General features: G+C 46.9%; 1 protein-coding gene across 2 annotated transcripts in view; it reads left to right on the top strand.

Moving 5' to 3' along the window:
* Positions 1-20,942, top strand: part of LOC139413935 (filamin B, like) — a 99,665-nt gene extending 78,723 nt beyond the window's left edge. For both annotated transcript variants that reach the window (XM_071161804.1, XM_071161805.1), the window contains 15 exons: positions 733-873; positions 1,450-1,578; positions 1,756-1,929; positions 4,722-4,877; positions 6,319-6,522; positions 7,708-7,860; positions 9,404-9,526; positions 11,615-11,881; positions 12,009-12,146; positions 12,831-12,946; positions 14,311-14,443; positions 15,276-15,452; positions 18,642-18,860; positions 18,983-19,186; positions 19,699-20,942. In XM_071161804.1, the coding sequence (XP_071017905.1) occupies positions 733-873; positions 1,450-1,578; positions 1,756-1,929; positions 4,722-4,877; positions 6,319-6,522; positions 7,708-7,860; positions 9,404-9,526; positions 11,615-11,881; positions 12,009-12,146; positions 12,831-12,946; positions 14,311-14,443; positions 15,276-15,452; positions 18,642-18,860; positions 18,983-19,186; positions 19,699-19,886 (2,522 nt within the window). In that variant the 3' untranslated portion in view covers positions 19,887-20,942. The remainder of the gene's footprint in view (positions 1-732; positions 874-1,449; positions 1,579-1,755; positions 1,930-4,721; positions 4,878-6,318; positions 6,523-7,707; positions 7,861-9,403; positions 9,527-11,614; positions 11,882-12,008; positions 12,147-12,830; positions 12,947-14,310; positions 14,444-15,275; positions 15,453-18,641; positions 18,861-18,982; positions 19,187-19,698) is intronic.
* The last annotated feature ends 294 nt before the right edge of the window (positions 20,943-21,236 follow it).

Below are 21,236 nucleotides of genomic sequence, written 5' to 3'. Positions count from 1 at the left end.
TATTACAGTTCGTAGAAACATGTCAAACAAAGTATCGAATCAATCTTTAGGATGTTTTTATCATAAATCTTCAATAATGTTCCAACCGGACAATTCCTTTGTCTGTATGAGAGCAATGGAACGCGAGCTAACTCTCACGTGAACGCTCGTCACGAGCTCTTGGCACTCTGTCAGACACCTGGCTCAAACATCCCGTATGAGCCCCCACTTCACAGTAGAAGCATCAAACAAGGTTCTAAAGACTGACATCTAGTGGAAGCCTTAGTGCAATATGACCAATATCCCACTTACTATCTTCAGTAGGGTGCCAGTTGATAAACTACAAACCTCAGATGTCCCACTTCCTGGTTGGATTTCTTCTCAGGTTTTCGCCTGCCATATGAGTTCTGTTATACTCAGACATCATTCAAACAGTTTTAAAACCTGCAGAGTGTTTTCTATCCGCATATACTAGTAATATGCATATTCTAGTTTTTATGGCTGAGTAGCAGGTAGTTTACTCTGGACACCTTATTCATCCAAGCTACTCATTACTGCCCCCCCAGTCTCAAAGAAGTTAACTAAACACATAGGAATGAGAAGCTTCTTGGCACACCGTGACCTGTCGATTGGTAGGGCAGTGTGGAGTGAGCTGTCGATTTGTAGGGCAGTGTGGGGTGAGCTGTCGATTGGTAGGGCAGTGTAACTCTTCTCTTAGTAGCCTACGTTCTCTCTCTCTCTCTCTCTCTCTAGGTGAGGTCCACATGCCGTCGGGGAAGACTGCTCAGCCGGAGATCATGGACAACAAGGACGGGACAGTCACAGTGAAGTTTGCCCCCACTGAGGCCGGTCTACACGAGATGCACATCAAGTACAACGGAACGCACATTCCAGGTCAGCACACACCACACGCACGGACACACAACGTGCACGCGCACACCACGTGCACTTTCAGGTGTTCACTTGTTTGTTTTGCTGGTAGAATAGCAGGCTGTGGAACAAAGGCAAATATCTCCAACGCAGGAACACAGATCTCTAACACACACAGGGCACAGAGGAGTGATGAATATCCTGTCAGGATTCCTGTGTGTTGACGTCATGAACAGGACATACCAGGGAGGGGGGAGAGGCAGAGGGAGGGGGGAGAGGCAGAGGGAGGGGGGGAGAGAATCGCTCAGTTGAAAAGATCCTCCTTTCTGCGAGATTCTGTTTTAAGCTCAGAGACCTGTTGAGATGATGCTTGATAGTTGGTGATGAAAGACCTCTCCTGGTGATATCAGGAGAATGTGTCGATCCCTCCCTGGGACCCTTGGAGGGCTACTGTGGGGGTACGGTGTGAGGAATGGAGGGTTAGTGTTGGGGCTACGGTGTGGGGGTACGGTGTGAGGAATGGAGGGCTACTGTGGGGGGGGGGTAGCCCTACATAGTGTTTATCGTCTCAGGTTGATGACGTTGTCGTTGTCTCTTCAGAGTCTCCTCTGCAGTTCTATGTGAACAACGCCAACAGTGCCAATGTGACTGCCTCCGGTCCCGGTCTGGTCTACGGCGTCGCCAACAAGACCGCCATGTTCACCATCTACACAGAGGATGCTGCCGAGGGTACGTACAGAGAAGACATGGTTTGCTCTGAGGGGGAATTGAAATGCGTAGGATAGCAGAGACTTTCATGGTTTACTGTAAATGATGACTAGACTGGTAGATGGCTGTCTGGAACATCCTTATGAAGTGTTAGAGGAACCATCTGATCCCCGTTGACTGTTTCTGACTGGTCTCCAGGAGGTTTGGACTTGGCCATCGAGGGTCCTTCCAAGGCAGATATCACCTGTGTGGATAATAAAGATGGTACCTGCACAGTGACCTACCTACCTGTTCTCCCTGGAGACTACCATATCCTGGTCAGATACAACGACAAGCACATCGCTGGCAGCCCCTTCAACGCTAGGATCACTGGTAAGAGAGACACACACAACGCTAGGATCACAGATAACACACTGTCTTGCTCTCTCTCTCTCTCTCTCTCTTAACCTTATTACAACATACCGGTGCCCTGCAATGAAAAGACTAATGGTACACTCACACTCTCTGAGAGAAAAGCACATGGTCAGTGGTTCAGCTTGTGGTATGCCGCGGTACTGCACGTTGGTGTGCATGACGTCATAGTATTACACTCAGTCATCGTTGCCGTTAATGCTTTGACCACCAGAGGGCGTCTTTGAATAGTTGTTTAAAAGACTAGGAGCTGTAGGTTTGACAGTCTTGTTTTGTCTGCTGTTTTGAGCAGGACTTATTGGCATACCGGCCTCTTTCAATATGCAGTATGTCATGTTATCCATGTCTTTAAATACCATCAAACATTTCAGTTATAAAACGAAATAACAAAAGGAGCCTTGAATAATAATACAAAATGAATAAATCGCAACATGTCGGTTAAAGCCGTTGAATTCACAAATGCGTTTGACTGTTTTTAATATGGGCTGTACTAGACTTTAAAATATATTTTTTTTAGAACAGACTAATGGGGGTGATTCTAATTTGTTTATTTATTTATCTAAAATCAAATTGATTCATATTATGGTGTTTCTTTTCCAAGAAAGAGGCTACTGTCAAATGTCGGCCTGTGTTTCTGTTAGGAGAAGATGGAGCAGTACAACGTGACTGGTCAGGAGTAGGCCAAGGTTACAAAGTGAAGAGCAAAATGATCCTAACATTTCCACACCCTAGTTCTAGTCTAACCAATACCCAAACGGAGATTCAGTGAAAAATACAAATCAGATTTATCAAGATCAGTCCCCATGCTTGTCTCAGAGCAGTGTGAAACGGCGCTGAAATGGTTGACCACACGTGGGTAGGCTATTCCTTCAAATCCTATTTGAACATTGGATAACTTGGGGAGTTTCAGTAAGCAACCATTTGCCTTCAATTGCATTAGCCTACTTTCTTCCACTTTTTCTGTCATTCAGTGATTTATTCCCGCAGTAAATTGTTATGGATCCATCCAGATGAGGTTAGAAACCAGATGGGTGAAGTGACATGCCTCACACATCATTAATAGGTTTAAAGTCCCTAAACTCATCAAGAGCCTGTCGAGAGGTTGGCTTCTTTTCTATTCTCCAATGTATTGGACAGGCTGCTAAACCGTTTCCACCTGACCCACAGTGTTGTACTTATAGGTATTGGACAGGCTGCTAAACCATTTCCACCTGACCCCACAGTGTTGTGCTTATAGGTATTGGACAGGCTGCTAAACCGTTTCCACCTGCCTTACAGTGTTGTGCTTATAGGTATTGGACAGGCTGCTAAACCATTTCCACCTGCCTTACAGTGTTGTACTTATAGGTATTGGACAGGCTGCTAAACCATTTCCACCTGCCCCCCCAGTGTTGTACTTATAGGTATTGGACAGGCTGCTAAACCATTTCCACCTGCCTTACAGTGTTGTGCTTATAGGTATTGGACAGGCTGCTAAACCGTTTCCACCTGCCCCCCCAGTGTTGTGCTTACAGGTATTGGACAGGCTGCTAAACCATTTCCACCTGCCTTACAGTGTTGTGCTTATAGGTATTGGACAGGCTGCTAAACCGTTTCCACCTGCCCCCCCAGTGTTGTGCTTATAGGTATTGGACAGGCTGCTAAACCGTTTCCACCTGCCCCCCCAGTGTTGTGCTTATAGGTATTGGACAGGCTGCTAAACCATTTCCACCTGCCCCCCCAGTGTTGTGCTTATAGGTGTTGGACAGGCTGCTAAACCATTTCCACCTGCCCCCCAGTGTTGTGCTTATAGGTGTTGGACAGGCTTCTAAACCATTTCCACCTGCCTTACAGTGTTGTGCTTATAGGTATTGGACAGGCTGCTAAACCGTTTCCACCTGCCCCCCCAGTGTTGTGCTTATAGGTATTGGACAGGCTGCTAAACCATTTCCACCTGCCCCACAGTGTAGTGCTTATAGGTGTTGGACAGGCTGCTAAACCATTTCCACCTGCCCCCCAGTGTTGTGCTTATAGGTGTTGGACAGGCTTCTAAACCATTTCCACCTGCCTTACAGTGTTGTGCTTATAGGTATTGGACAGGCTGCTAAACCATTTCCACCTGCCCCACAGTGTAGTGCTTATAGGTATTGGACAGGCTGCTAAACCATTTCCACCTGCCTTACAGTGTTGTGCTTATAGGTGTTGGACAGGCTGCTAAACCGTTTCCACCTGCCCCCCAGTGTTGTGCTTATAGGTATTGGACAGGCTGCTAAACCATTTCCACCTGCCCCACAGTGTAGTGCTTATAGGTATTGGACAGGCTGCTAAACCATTTCCACCTGCCTTACAGTGTTGTGCTTATAGGTGTTGGACAGGCTGCTAAACCGTTTCCACCTGCCCCCCAGTGTTGTGCTTATAGGTATTGGACAGGCTGCTAAACCATTTCCACCTGCCTTACAGTGTTGTGCTTATAGGTATTGGACAGGCTGCTAAACCATTTCCACCTGCCCCCCCAGTGTTGTGCTTATAGGTATTGGACAGGCTGCTAAACCGTTTCCACCTGACCCCACAGTGTTGTACTTACAGTGCACTTTCACTCCATTCTCTGACTCTCTACCAATGACACCAGATCGTTATTTATATTAACTTTTTAACGTTCTGCCAGTAAATGTAATCAATGAAACACCTATCCCTAACCTGAGAAGTGTTTCTCTAAGTCTCTCATCCTGAATGGTCAATGTGACTCACTAACCCCTGTCTGTGTCTCTTCGCAGAGGAGAAACGTTGTTCCCAGTTGAAGTTGGGTTCTGCAGCGGACTTCTCCCTGGACATTACAGAAACGGACCTGTCTCTACTTACCGCCAGCATCAAAGCCCCCTCTGGCCGCGACGAACCCTGTCTGCTCAAGAGACAGCCCAACAACCACATCGGTAAGACCTGACCCTAGCCCAACAACCACATCGGTAAGACCTGACCCTGGCCCAACAACCACATCGGTAAGACCTGACCCTAACCCAACAACCACGTCGGTAAGACCTGACCCTAACCCAACAACCACGTCGGTAAGACCTGACCCTAGCCCAACAACCACATCGGTAAGACCTGACCCTGGCCCAACAACCACGTCGGTAAGACCTGACCCTAGCCCAACAACCACGTCGGTAAGACCTGACCCTAGCCCAACAACCACGTCGGTAAGACCTGACCCTAGCCCAACAACCACGTCGGTAAGACCTGACCCTAGCCCAACAACCACGTCGGTAAGACCTGACCCTAGCCCAACAACCACGTCGGTAAGACCTGACCCAACAACCCCGTCGGTAAGACCTGACCCAACAACCCCGTCGGTAAGACCTGACCCAACAACCCCGTCGGTAAGACCTGACCCAACAACCCCGTCGGTAAGACCTGACCCAACAACCCCGTCGGTAAGACCTGACCCAACAACCCCGTCGGTAAGACCTGACCCAACAACCCCGTCGGTAAGACCTGACCCAACAACCCCGTCGGTAAGACCTGACCCAACAACCCCGTCGGTAAGACCTGACCCAACAACCCCGTCGGTAAGACCTGACCCAACAACCCCGTCGGTAAGACCTGGCCCAACAACCACGTCGGTAAGACCTGGCCCAACAACCACGTCGGTAAGACCTGGCCCAACAACCACGTCGGTAAGACCTGACCCTAGCCCAACAACCATCCATCTTGTGAAGTATGTCTGCTCCCCCTGTGACAGGGCTGTGTGTCCTAGGAATCAGCTTTAACCTGTACAGTCTTGATTATTATTCTTCAGCGGTAAACAAATGTGTGGAATAACTGTTCGCCGGCCGCGATGTGACAGTAGCGCTCCCTATATTTTCAATGTATTTTTACACCGAAGGTGGGTGAACTGTTGGTCTGTTTACCCACTGATTCAACTGACTGAAGGGCTGGGAGTTTTCTTGAGAAATTACATTTGTTTGGCAAGGGAGTATCGAGACAGGTGATGTATGTGATGGTATATACCATGTATGAGTAGGGTCACTTACAGGTGACTGCACTGGTATGGATTTATGTCTGACCTATAATAAATTAATCTATGTCTAGATTAAAATAGTTTAGCAGGGCCTCTAACTCTCTCTCTCCCTGCCCTCTCTCCCATCTACCCTTCCTCCCCTTTTCTCTCTCTCCCTGCCCCTCTTTCTGTCCCATCTACCCTTCCTCCCCTTTTCTCTCTCTCCCTGCCCCTCTTTCTGTCCCATCTACCCTTCCTCCCCCTTTTCTGTCTCTCTCTCCCCTCCCCTTTGTCCCATCTATTCTTCCCCCCCTTTTCTCTCTCCCTTTGTCCCATCTATTCTCCCCCCCCCCTCTTTTCTCTCTCTCTCTCCCCAGGTATTTCCTTCATCCCGAGGGAGGTTGGGGAGCACGTGGTGAGCATCAAGAAGAATGGCTGCCATGTTCCCAACAGCCCCATCACAATCATGGTTGTGCAATCTGAGATCGGCGACGCCTCCAAGGTCAAGGTGTACGGACAGGGGCTGGTCGAGGGACACACCTTCGACATGTCTGACTTTGTGGTCGACACACGAGAAGCAGGTGAGTGTCTTGAATAGTACCCTATAACTGGTTGTAGGTATTACAACGGCCCAGGGTCACCCCGCCAAACTCTGTTACTACTACCCCCCCCCCCCCCCCCCCCCCCCCCTAAAATAATGAGTCTCCTATTGGAATGGTTGCTTTAAGAGGCCATGGGGGTTGATTTTGGAATTAGTGTCACTAATTAGTCTCACGTTCTTACGGGCCTGGTTCCTGGGTCTCCGGGCCTGGTTCCTGGGTCTCCGGGCCTGGTTCTCCGGGCCTCCTGGTTCCTGTGTCTCCGGGCCTGGGTCCCAGCGTTTCTGTTTCCCGATATTGATTCTCACACCTTCACACACACTTAACACATGGTCTCTGGGGGTGTCTCAGGTTCCATTAACGGTAGATAAATTCTCTCACTTATGTTAAGTTTCAGCCAAAACCTCTACAGTGTGATCAGGTAGGACCTAGGATGTTGTAGAGTCAGTGGTTGTCCCAAATTGAACCCTATTCCCTATTGCCCCTGGTTAAAAAGTAGTTAACAGGCTGTGGTTTGGGACACAGTCGTTGTGATTGGGTAGAATAGTAGGGCCTCCAATCAGACTGGGTATGGAACAGGCCTACAGATATACAGGAAGAGAATGAACCATAATGGGGTTATTTAACCTTCAACACTGTATTACGGCAAACCCAAAACTATTCTTTCCGGAAACCAGAGATGTGATTGTGTTACTAAGTTTAGTGTTCGTTGGCTGTATAATGTGAATGCCATAATGTGGCTTTTACGTCTGGATTTGTCAGTCCATCTCCAGCGTCATGGTTGGATAGAAAGCATCTTTTGATTAGGTCAAATGGTCCCAATGGTTTCCTAAACGGACTGCTGAATGCATCTAAAGAAAATGTTTTTCAACCTTTTATTTAACTAAAGTCTGAACAAATTCTTATTTACAATGACGGCCTACACCGGCCAAACCCGGACGATGCTGGGCCATTTGTACACCGTCCTATGGGACTCCCAATCACGGCCGGTTGTGATACGGCCCGGAATCGAACCATGGTCTAAGGCACTGCATCACAACCGCTGCGCCACTTGGCAACACATTGCTCAGTCTCACTCCCAGAACTGTCTGTCTGACTGGTATTGTTGTAGGCTACAGGGGTCTGATCCTGTCTATCCAGGGTCTGACTGTCTACTCTGTCACCCAGGTTACGGTGGTCTGGCCCTATCTGTTGAGGGGCCCAGTAAGGTGGACATCCAGACCCAGGACGTGGAGGATGGGACATGTGTCGTCTCCTACTGCCCGTCAGAACCAGGCTCCTACATCGTCTCAGTACGCTTCGCTGACCAACACGTGCCAGGTGAGTCTACGTACAGGTCTGTTATTGTACCAGACGCTCCTTTATACCAAAATGAGGAGGATCCTACCAATCGGGTTTGAGGAGTTAACGAGGTAACTGAGGTGTAACTCGGGATAACTGGTCATAGGAATGTGGCTCACCTTTTAGCCAGGTACATTTCTATGACAATGAATCATTTAGCACTAACTTGCTCTGCGGCAGGCTAACTCAATGGGGGGGGGCTAGACCATACTATTTACCACCACAAACTGATGCTGGCCCTAAGACGGCACTCAACCAGCTGTATACGACCATAAAGCAAACAGGAAAACCCTCATCCAGAGGTGGCGCTCCTAGTGGCCAGTGATTTTAATGCAGGGAAACTGAAATCCGTTTCACCTCATTTCTACCAGCGTGTTAAATGTGCAACCAGAGGGAGAACAAACTCTATACCGCCTTTACTCCACACACAGACTCATACAAAGCTCACCCTCCATTTGGCAAATCTGACCGTAACTCGATCCTCCTGATTCCCGCTTACAAGCAAAAACTCAAACGGGAAGTACCAGTGACCCTACTTAATACAGAAGTGGTCCAATGAAGTGAATGCTAATCTACAGGACTGTTTCCCTAACAGACTGGAGTATGTTCTGGAATAATCCAATGGAATTAGGGAGTTAACGACATCAGTCATCGGCGTCTTTAACTAAGTACATTGACAAAATCGTCCCCACAGTTGACCGTATGTACATAACCCAAACCAGAAGCCATGGATTACAGGCAACATCCGCACTGAGCTAAAGAGCTGCCACGTTCAAGGAGCGGCTCTCTAATCTGGATGTTTATGACATCCCACTACGACGTCTGAGCCGTCAAACAGGCAAAGCGTCAATACAGGACTAAGATTGAATCCTACTACGCCGGCTCTGACATCCTGCCACATTACGGATTACAAAGGTTAACCCAGCCGCGAGCTGCCCAGTGACACGAGCCTACCAGATGAGCTAAATGCCTTCAATTCTCATCAATCTACACACAATTCCCCATAATGACAAAGCAAAAACAGGTTTTTAGAATTGTTTGCTAATTTTATTACAAATAAATCTGATTTACATAAGTATTCAGACCCTTTACTCAGTACTTTGTTGAAGCACCTTTGGCAGCGAATACGGCTTTGAGTCTTCTTGGGTATGACGCTACAAGCTTGGCACACCTGTATTTCTAGAATGCTCTTCGAACCAATTAGAACCAAGTATTCAACAACTGTGGTATTAGAGTTAAATATAACTCCACTAGATTACTGCCTGGTCTCCATCCTGGTACTTCTAAAAGCCTGTTTTCTACCACAGCCTTCTGAATTTGTGACAACTTCCTCCTTTAGAAAACCCTGAGTAGATGTAACGTCCTTCGTATCTAAGATACCCCTCTGGTGTTGCAGCAGAGCTTGTAGTTGTGAATTGTCAGTGATCTAATTTTTAAAATGGTATAATGTTCATTTGATTCATTTCTTCTAAAATGAAGTGATAGTGACCCTTGTCCCTGCTGTGTGTGTTCGTCGCCACAGGCAGCCCGTTCACGGTGAAGGTGACAGGTGAGGGCCGTATCAGAGAGAGCATCACCAGGAGACAGAAGGCTGCTTCCATCGCCACTGTCGGTAGTGTCTGTGACCTCAACCTCAAGATACCAGGTAAGAACACCTATAGAATGTATTATCAACCTGTGTATTTATTTATATATTATATATATTACCAGCCTGTTTATTATAATAGGCCTTTAATTTGATACATTCATTGACCGGCAAGATACATTTTATATTAAACCATTTCAGTGACATTTGGTCCACCAAAGTGATTAATTTCTTATGTTCGGAGCAGTTTGCTAGTTGCCCAGGCCCTCTATACCTTCGCCCAGGCCCTCTATACCTTCGCCCAGGCCCTCTATACGGGGTCTCTATACCTTCGCCCCTCTGTACGTTCGCCCAGGCCCTCTATACAGGGTCTCTATACCTTCGCCCCTCTGTACGTTCGCCCAGCCCCCCTCTACACGTTCGCCCTGCCCCTCTATACCTTCGCCCCTCGATTGACTCTGGGAAGAGTGTTCAATTCAGGTATGAATGAGTACAGATGTGTGCCGAAAGTATGTTTCTGAAATGGGGCGTTCTATCTGGGGGGCCATAGACTGTAATTTGACAGCCATATATATTGATGTTGAGACAAGTATTCTTCTTTGTGTAATTTTAAAGGTTTAAATTAACCTAATTTGCCAAGCTGACTTAAGGTTACTGTGTATGTTGACGACAAAGCTTGTTGGCTGTTCAGCCTCATGCCGAGGTAGCCAAGGACTTTGGACAAAGTTTGTCTGCTATAACTGAAACCACATGGACAGAAATATTAGGCTATGGCTACAAGTACACACATTACGTCTAATCTCCCCATAGTACCGCAGAAAGAAACGTATCTTCGGAGTTTATTCATGAAACACACAGACCTCTGGGAAAATGTTTCTTGTTCAGAAGACGTGTCACTTGGCAGCCAAGTTAGAACAGCTCATCGAGTGCCTGCCAGCTCCCTCTGTTCCCTCTCTAATTGTGGCTCTGAGGCCACACGCCCATCCATGTTTGTATAGGCCATGCAGATGGAGGGTTGGCCAACGCTGTACAATGAGTATTGGACTGTAGAGGATTTACTGTTGGCTATCCCAAGGAAGTAGGATGGGCTGGATGTTCCCCATATCGTGGAGGCCCGTTCACTGGAGCGGTGTGCTGATGTCATACTCTGGGTGTGGACTGAACCAACAGTGTTATTTTTAAGGGGGGGGGGGGGGGGGGGGGGGGGGGGGGAGATGTGTGTGTGTGTGTTTCACTGGGTTCCCTGTACTACTGATGTCCCTATTCTACATGGGTTCTGAGGTTTCTTTATCCTACTTTGCTATTTCATCTACTTTTGTATTTCCTGTTTTCCTGTTGCCATTTCCTGTACCTGGGCCTCTCTCTTTCCAGCCCTGATTTCTCTATCCCTGTCTCTGTTTCTCCCTGTCTCTGTTTCTCCCTGTCTCTGTTTCTCCCTGTCTCTGTTTCTCCCTGTCTCTGTTTCTCCCTGTCTCTGTTTCTCCCTGTCTCTGTTTCTCCCTGTCTCTGTTTCTCTTCTATAGTGACGTGGTTCCTTCTGGCTCTATCCCAGGAAATCCTCTATGGTGTATCTCCTATATGTCGCTCCCACTGCTCTGTGTGGCTGGGGAGCCGTGGAGGGTCCCATGGGTCCCCTAGAGGCAGGGTGGTGTCCAGGCTGTCTGGTCTGGTACTGGGCAGGGCCCCGGGCATGTGGAGGACCTCTGGTGTTACCCTGGTTCTAGGCAGGGACTCTACTGCTACTACTTTGGTACGGTGCAGGGCGGTGGGCATGTGGAGCGCTGCTACCCCCCTGGCGAGGCCCACAGGGCTGGAGGGTGCGTTGATAGCACTGGGCTTTCGGATGGCGAGGTTGACAGCATGAATGCACTCAATCACAGCATGTCACAAGTGTGTGTGCTCGTGCCTTCACATGCACCAAGAGTCTTTAAGATTATTCCGTTGTATGTAAAGATGCATGTTTTGGTTTCTTTTATGTTCTGCTTTTAAAAGTTAAATATCAACATTACCTGGCTTTCTGGAGGGAGGAGAGGGACTGAGAAACTGGGAGACTCTCCTGCTCTTTCTGCTGTGGACTAACACCTCCCTTCTCTGCCCCTCTCCCTTCTCTGCCCCTCTCCTCTTGTCCTCCTCTACCTCTCCTGTCAGAGATCGACATCCATGACGTGTCAGCCCAGGTAACCAGTCCCTCTGGCGCCACAGAGAAGGCAGACATGGAGGCGGTGGGGCCCAGCACCTACTGCGTACGCTTCGTTCCCCATGAGATGGGAATTCACACGGTGGATGTGAAATACAGGGACCAGCACATTCCAGGGAGCCCCTTCCAGTTCACTGTGGGGCCCCTGGGAGAGGGAGGGGCTGGGAAGGTCAGGGCCGGTGGACCAGGCCTGGAGAAGGCCGAGTGTGGAGTACCAGGTAGAGGCATCTGTTGATATATCTCCATCTGTCTCCCAGATCCCTCTATATACCTTCATCACATCTCTCTCCATATGGGGGAAAATGTTACTCTATAATATTTATACGGGTCTCCTCCTCCTCCAAGCTGAGTTCAGTATCTGGACACGGGAGGCTGGTGCCGGTGGTCTGTCCGTCGCTGTAGAGGGGCCCAGCAGAGCTGAGATCTCCTTTGAAGACAGGAAGGATGGATCCTGTGAGGTGTCCTACGTAGCTCAGGAGCCTGGTAGGGGACACAGCACCTGGTCACTTGTGTCAACTATCTGTCCAACGTATAGTTTAAAATGTTCAAATCTGTTTTTGTATGCTCAATGTTTTACTGTATATTTAGGTCATGTTTTACTGCGTGTCTGAAGGTTGGATGGGTCTGCTTGAATTGGTCAAGGTATCGGTGTGCCTGGCTGTGAACCTGTGCTTGCGTTTTAAATAGTAGGCATTTTGGATATGTGAATAGATACTGTTTTTATAGTATGTGAATTTAAAATTGAGATTGCTTTAAATGCCAGGATGTTATACTCGTTTCAGCTTTTCATGTAGTAGAATTCACTGCACGCTATTGAGGAAGAGAATCGTCTATAGAGACCCACGTGTGTCTGACAACATGCGCCGAGTACAAATCTGTTCAGTCTCCTGACAACTGTCTTGGTGTGTTTGGACCATGTTAGTTTGTTGGTGATGTGGACACAGGAACTTGAAACTCTCGACCTGCTCCACTTCAGCCCTGTCGATGAGAATGGGGACGTGCTCGGTCCTCCTTTTCCTGTAGTCCACAATCATCTCCTTTGTCTTGATCACGTTGAGGGAGAGGTTGTTGTCCTGGCACCACACGGCCAGGTCTCTGACCTCTCTCTGATTACAGACTGCCATGGTACAGTACCAGAATGATTTGTCAACACATCTTTCTCCACAGGTGACTACGAGGTGTCAGTGAAGTTCAACGAGGAGCACATCCCAGACAGCCCGTACCTTGTGCCTGTCATGGCGCCTACGGACGACGCCCGCCGTCTCACTGTTGCTAGTCTTCAGGTGAGACACAAGGAAACACCCCCACACCTGCACCATGTCCGCAGCTATTTAGTTAAGCGTTTAACACGGATTCATTAGTGAGATCCACAACACATCTATCCCCTTTGAACATTACCACACGTCCCTTGTACAAATATCTTTATCTAGCATTGGAACTAGAACTGTTACATCAACTTAAAATAGAGATTATAAGGTAGTGGTCAGCCCGTCGGCTGTAATATCTTCAATCAGATTGGATAACGGCTTTTAAAAAGGGGAATGAATCATTACTGTATGTTCCTAAAGGCATCACTAGTATGATCTGTGGAGGACAGATCAGCTACGCTGTGTTCCAGATCTATCAGGGAGTATCTTTCTGGCTCTAAGGTCTCAGCCAGGTGATGAAGACGTATGAAATAGGTTCACGTGACGACGATGGACTGGACCCGTTGACTCCAAATGGTCAACAATAGCACTTAAACCGTAAAAAAAAAAAACAACAACTTCCTGTTACAGCTACCAGGTGCTCTTTATACAGACAAGGTTAAACGCATACATACCCCATGTACTCACACACAGCGTTAGAGTACTCACACACACAGAGGTAAATCCAATATTATTTTACACTTGATTTTGATAGACGACAGTTTGGCTTACTAGGTGGGGACTATTAGCTGCAGGATCTCTGTACCATCTATTGGGAGCTATCCAAATGAAGTGTGAGCTTAATTATGTTGTGAAATAGCTGCGGGACATCCTTCAAACTGGTGTGGGACTCTGTGGTGTTTCTCTTGTGTTTCAGTTAAAGGCTTTTAACAGCATCAACATCATTCTGGCTCGCTGCTTGGTTGGCTAATGCAGAGAGAGGAAGCCCCCCCCCCTCGGTCTGACCTGGTTTAGTCTTCTACAACCTTTCTAGTAACTAGATTTTAGTTCTATCCCCTGTAGTCCCCTGACCCTATAGACCTGTCCTGTCTATAGTAGACTACCTAATTGGGCTCAGGTCTACCTCTCTAGGCATTAGCTGGTCCAAGCTGAGCACAGGGCAAATACAAAGGTGGTATTCTGTGTTCTATATTGTTATAAGTCTCCCCAGCCGAGAGGGTCAGCCTGAACAAGGTGATTTGTAGATTCTGTGCAGCAGGATAACTCGGGCTGATTGTCTCCGCGGGGAGTACCTTGATTTTTATAAAATGGTAACTACAATGTTGTATACAATTATAATGGGCATGTATTCTTGGCTCTGAAGTGGCAATGCAAGCCACAGCCTTGGCTGACCAATTAGACCAGCGCTGATAATTGGTTCTCCATGGGACACTCCCTCTGACTGGGTGTGTAGAGCATTTGGGAGGGGCTTCACTAACCTGTTGATTGGCTGCCTCCAGGAGTCTGGCCTCAAGGTAAACCACCCAGCATCCTTTGCGGTACATCTGAACGGTGCCAAGGGAACCATCGATGCCAAGGCCCACTCACCCTCCGGAGCTCTGGAGGAATGTGCTGTGTCTCAGCTAGAGCAAGGTGAGGCTTCCCAAGGGGATGGGCTAAATGTGTGTCCCCGGTGTCTGCCGAGGCGTTCCCCCCGGTGTCTCTACTCTGATGGCTCGTTTGAACTACTTCATCACTCTACACCTCATGACTTTTCCACCCAGTTTAGGACATCGCTCGTTAGGTTGCGTGTACAGCTGTTGAGGTGCCCCCACGCCCTCGTTAGGTTGCGTGTACAGCTGTTGAGGTGCCCCCATGCCCTCGTTAGGTTACACTGCCTTTAGGAAGTATTCACACCCCTCGACTTTGTCCACATTTTGTTACAGCCTGAATTTGAAATGAATTAAGTTGAGATTGTTGACACTGGCCTGCCCATAATGTCAAAGTGGAATTATGTTTTTAGAAATGTTTGCAAATTAATTACCAACGTGAAGTGTCTTGATTTAATAAGTAAATATTCAACCACTTTGTTATGGAAAACCTAAATAAGTTCAGGAGTAAAAATGTGCTTATGTATGGACTCACTGTGTGTGCAATAATAGTGTTTAACATGATTTCTGAATGACTACCTCATCTCTGTACCCAACACGTACAATTATCTGTAAGGTCCCTCAGTCCAGCAGTGAATTTCAAACACAGATTCAACCACAAAGACCAGGGAGGTTTTCCATTGGCTCACAAAGAAGGGCCCCTATTGGTAGATGGGTAACAATAATGAATAAAGCAGACATTGACTATCTCTTTGAGCCTTGGTGCAGTCAGTGATTCCAGTGTGTGGAGTAAGTCAAGGGGAATAGTTTCTGAAGGCTCAGTAGATGTATAACCCCTCTTGATTAAACCGTTTACCCGTTCCGTCTCCCTCCAGATAAGTATGCAATCAGGTTCATTCCGCGTGAGAACGGGCTCCACTCCATCGACGTGAAGTTCAATGGCAGCCACATCCCCGGGAGCCCCTTCCAAGTGCGGGTGGGAGAGCCAGGTCAGAGTGGAGACGCAGGGCTGGTCACTGCACACGGAGCTGGACTGGAGAGGGGGACCACAGGTGACCTTGTTACCACGTTACTCTAACCTTTAACACAGCCTTCCTTCTCCGAAGCAATGGGACTGCTGCTGTTGGTGGTAGTAACCGAAAGGTTGCTGGATCGAATCTCCGAGCTGACAATGTAACAATTTGTCTTTCTCCCCCTGAACCGGGCAGTTAACCCACTGTTCCCCGGTAGGCCGTTAATTGAAAATAAGAATTTGTTCTTAACTGACTTGCCTAGTTAAATAAAGGTTTCTGCTACTACAGTACTTTCTCTCAGGTTGAGCTTACCGGTCTTTCATTTTGGACTCAACATCTGCACTAGACAAGATCTGACCAATTAGGGAAAACCCCCGTGCCCTAAGTATAACCTAAATGATAAGTGGTGTATATCCCCTAAACCCCAGTTCAAACTGCCCCTAGTCCACCCCCTAGTTATACCTCCTGCACCTTAGAAGCCCCCTGCAGGTTAGATGACACCAGGCTTTACCAGATCATGCTGGGCTTGAACCTCTTCTCCCTCTCTCTCGCCCCCCTCTCTCTCGCCCCCCTCTCTCTCGCCCCCCTCTCTCTCGCCCCCCTCTCTCTCGCCCCCCTCTCTCTCGCCCCCCTCTCTCTCTCGCCCCCCTCTCTCTCTCGCCCCCCTCTCTCTCTCGCCCCCCTCTCTCTCTCGCCCCCCCTCTCTCTCTCGCCCCCCCTCTCTCTCTCGCCCCCCCTCTCTCTCTCGCCCGTTTTAATAGTTCGATCTGGATCAGGTTACCCAGTTTTATTTCTGTGTAGATCTGATCCTTTCACATGGTCAGTCAGGGGTTTCTAAGCCATGTTTTTAATTGTCTACACACACACACACACCAACCACACACACACACACACCACACACACACACACACACACACACACATACATCACATCCTGGTAACACATGAATGTGTCTACATAAGTCAAGTTACCAACAGCATTGTGTTGCTGTTTGGGTTGTAACATCCTCTCTGTTTCCTGTTCCTGTATCTAGCCCAGTGAGGATGCAACCCAAACGGCACCTTAGTCCCTATTTAGTGCACTACTTTTGACCGGAGCCCGTGACATTGGAAAAAATATGAGTGATACATTCACTGATAATCTGAGAGACAGTCTGTTTTTTTTTAAACCGCCATGATTCAATGTTGAAGTTATGTCTCAAACATATCAACCAATTCCTCCATTTTAAAACTCCCATTTCTATAACAAGCATGAAACTAGGGAGTAGGAAAGGCCTGAGGTCTGGATGACAGATGTGGGTCATGTCCCACACGGCACCCTGTTTCCTACTACGGTGTAGTGTACTACGTAGGGACTAGGGTGCCATTTGAAATGGTTTTTACGAGGGCTGTAGTGTTTTGAATGGTGGTGAAGAAGAACAGGCTTATGGAGGAAACATAAATCACGTCTTTATGGTGGCCTGATCTCCCAGAATTCAGTCTGCTTGCGCATACAGAGTCCTTATAGCGCACTACTTTTGACCAGGTAGTGCCTCTCATAGGGACCCATAGGGCTCTGGTCAGAAGTAGTGCACTGCGTAGAGAATAGGAAGCCATTTGGGAAGCAGGCCAGCTCTGTGCAGATGAGACCTGAGTTCAAATACTGTTCTGAATCTTTTCAAATGATGAAGCTGTTGACCTGCAGAATAAAAACAATAGAATAGTCACAAATGTGCAAACCTAGCTCATCTGGAACGTCAAGCAAAGTGTTTCAAATATGTCAAATTCTACTTAATTCAGGTCTGGTATATTCTATCTGTATATTCTGCCCAGGCAGCGCGCTCTCATATATATGTGTGTGTGTGTACATTACTACTGTAGATCAGTGTCAGACAGAGTTATATATTTGATGTTTAGTGAGCAGACAGGTCAGAGACAGGTTTATCTGCTCTTCTGATCTCAGTACAGTACATATGTCTCTGTCACATGGCTGGTGAGGTTAAATCTAATTGTATTGGTCACATACACATGGTTAGCAGATGTTAATGTGAGTGTAGAGAAATGCTTCTGCTTCTATGTCCAATGCAGTACTATAATATAAGTAATCTAACAATTTCACAACTACCTTATACACAAGTGTAAAGGAATGAATAAGAATATGTACATATAAATATATGGAAGGGTGATGGCCGAGCGGGATAGTCAAGATGCAGTAGATGGTATAGAATACAGTGTGTACATATGAGATGAGTAATGTAGGATATGTAGACATTATATAAAGTGGAATTATTTAAAGTGACTAGTGATACATTTATTACATCAATTTTTCCATTATTAAAGTGGCTAGAGTTGAGTCAGTGTGTTGGCAGCAGCCACTCAATGTTAGTGGTGGCTGTTTAACAGTCTGATGGCCTTGAGATAGAAGCTGTTTTTCAGTCTCTCGGTCCCAGCTTTGATGCACCTGTACTGACCTCGCCTTCTGGATGATAGCGGAGTGAACAGGCAATGGCTCGGGTGGTTGATGTCCTTGATAATCTTTTTGGCCTTCCTGTAACATCGGGTGGTGTAGGTGTCCTGGAGGGCAGGTAGTTTGCCCCCGGTGATGCGTTGTGCAGACCTCACTACCCTCTGGAGAGCCTTACGGTTGTGGGCGGAGCAGTTGCCGTACCAGGCGGTGATACAGCCCGACAGGATGCTCTCGATTGTGCATCTGTTAAAGTTTGATGGTCTTAGGTGACAAGCCAAATTTCTTCAGCCTCCTGAGCCTTGTTCACCACGCTGTCTGTGTGGGTGGACCATTTCAGTTTGTCCGTGACGTGTACGCAGAGGAACTTGGAACCTTCTTCACTACACTCAATCATTGGGGTGTGGATGAGTCTGTCACATGGCTGGTGAGGTTAAACCATTGGAGTATGGGGTGTGGATGAGTCTGTCACATGGCTGGTGAGGTTAAACCATTGGAGTATGGTGTGTGGATGAGTCTGTCACATGGTTCAAGTAGTTCCAGATCCTAAAGGAAAGAATAATCACTGCAAATCTGGACATGGATCTACTGAACAGATGGCCTGGGACTTCTCTTAACATAAGACCACCTGAGTTCTGAAAATACCTGACAAACTTTAATTGTGGAGTGTAATGTCCCTTTAAATCCCTTGAACCTAACCAATACTCAAACCCCCTGCGGGCAGGATTCTGCTCCACCCCTGTCCAAAACCTACCTCAACCCTCTCTTCCTCTGTCTTGTCTCTAGGCCAGCAGTCAGAGTTCATCATCAACAACACCAAGGCGGGCCCCGGGGCCCTGGCGGTGACGATTGAGGGCCCCTCCAAGGTCAAGATGGACTGCCAGGAGTGTTCAGAGGGATACAAGGTCCAGTACACTCCCATGGCCCCTGGGAACTACCTGGTTTCCATCAAATACGGAGGACCCAACCACATCACTGGCAGCCCCTTCAAGGCCAAAGTCACAGGTAGGTCTGCAGTAGAACCCTATTCCCTATGGAGTGCACTACTTTTATACCAGGGCCATATGGAATAGGGTGCCTTTTCAGACCGGGTTATTGATTTGAATCAATCTCTTCCCCCCTCTCAGGTCAGCGCCTGGTGAATGTGAGCAACGCCAGTGAGACGTCCTCCCTGATGGTGGAGTCAGTAACCAAATCATCCAGTACCAACTCCCACAGCGCCCTGCCTCGTTCTGCCTCTGACGCCAGTAAGGTGGCCACCCGTGGCCCAGGCCTCAGCAAGGCCTACATGGGTCAGAGAGCCAGCTTCTCCGTCGACTGCAGCAAGGCTGGTAAGGAGACATTTTATTACTTAGACTTTGGGTCCTTGAAGTTATTATTAATCCTATTATAATTATCATTAGAATTGTTATAATTATCATTATTATAATGATTTATTATTCCTATTATAATTTCTTATTATTATTATTATTATTATTATTATTATTAGAATGTATTAGTCCTATTATAATTTCTTATTATATTTATTCATTATTATTATTATTATTACTCCTCCTATTGTTAGTAGTTAGTTATTAGTAGTAGTTAACATCAGTTTACCGGGAGCTAAGCTCAACCTGACAGAAACCAGATGGCAGACTTGTTTAGTTACTAGGTTTATGTTAGAATGTGGTTACTGTACTGGGTCTCTGTTAGTAATGTTGTCATATGTGATTTATCTGTAATGCTACGTGGTAGAGCATTCCAATGTTGCTTTGTACATCGCTTCCGGGTAACGTATGCATTGGCTCCATCAAATCCATCAGTTCATCAACAAATAATTCCTTTTTCCTGTGTCCTGTAGGTAAGAACATGTTGCTGGTTGGAGTCCACGGCCCCCACATCCCCTGTGAGGAGGTATCAGTGAAACACATGGGTAACATGCAGTACAACGTCTCCTATATCCTCAAGGAGAAGGGCGACTACATCCTGGTTGTCAAGTGGGGCGAAGATCACGTCCCCGGCTCCCCCTTCCATGTCACTGTCCCCTAGAGACCTGGGGGAAGCTCCAAATGGCACCCTATTCCCTCTGTAGTGCACTACGTTGACCAGTACTGCATGAGGAATAGTGTACACTTTACTGTCCTCTATTCACCTCTATCCCATCTGTCTACCAGACGGTCCTCTATCCCATCTGTCTACCAGACGGTCCTCTATCCCATCTGTCTACCAGACGGTCCTCTATCCCATCTGTCTACCAGACGGTCCTCTATCCCATCTGTCTACCAGACGGTCCTCTATCCCATCTGTCTACCAGACGGTCCTCTATCCCATCTGTCTACCAGACTGCCATGGAGGGGAGGAGCCAGATATTTGTTTAAACACAAAACCCCTTAATACACCCTATAGTTATTATTATGAATGGAACAATTTGCACTCAACAATATTTCATAATATAGTTTAAAGTAAATGATTGTTATCAACGAAATATGTCAAAACAAGTTAACCGAGCCCTAATGATTAAGTCAAGACTTAAGTTTTAGTTTACTACTGATGGTTGTGGTGATTGTACAGCAACACTATAGATGTTATCCTATGTTTTCAGCCTAAACACCTGTGATTCAGCCATGCTGAATGCTGCACAAGATCACTACTCAACCAATCCCTAATTGTTCTGTTTCTACAAACTACTGTTTTTTGTGTGTGGACTGGACTGCGAGGTCTGCGACTGTCTTCGTGTATGGTGGGTTAAAAATGCGCTCTGCAAAAGCTGGAATGTTCTGGGGTTTTGTACTGTCATATTCAGACATGTTCTTTATTTAGCTGTTGTTCCTAAGTCTTACGTATTAATAACTATGTAATGTAGGTCGATAGGAGAAGAGATGCAACTGAACTAAATGGTAGTCTACTCTCTTTACGTTGGACTTTGTCGTAATCTGATTTGATTTCTGTTCAGCTTTTGAATTAGCATTTTGACCTTTAATCTGTACGTCAACTCTTCTCTTACCAAAAAAAAACAATCCCGTCTCGAGGACTTTGCCAATCCCTGTCCTTATAACCTGTATCTTCAGCAATAACTTCTGAGAATAAATATGTATTTGTACTTTCTGATGCCTGTCGTATGTTTGTTTCATCGGTGCTTGTTTTGGGATGAAAGTTAAAATGACAAAAGGCTGGGGTTTTTTTTTTTCTCACAGTATTGGGTGGCATAATGTGAGAATACATGCCCAGGAATTATGTACATTTCATTAAAATAAGCTGGTTTACTGACACATCTCCTATTAGAGAGACAAGGGAAGTTCCAGAGTATTCTGAACATTGACAAGATGGTAATGAGTATTAAGATGTATAAGAACATGGTGATGTAGTTTATCATACAGCGCCTTCAGGAAGTATTCACAT

The sequence above is a fragment of the Oncorhynchus clarkii genome, chromosome 7 (assembly GCF_045791955.1).
Source record: "Oncorhynchus clarkii lewisi isolate Uvic-CL-2024 chromosome 7, UVic_Ocla_1.0, whole genome shotgun sequence".
Classification (NCBI taxonomy): domain Eukaryota; kingdom Metazoa; phylum Chordata; class Actinopteri; order Salmoniformes; family Salmonidae; genus Oncorhynchus; species Oncorhynchus clarkii.
This window is presented reverse-complemented; position numbering and strand designations above follow the sequence as displayed.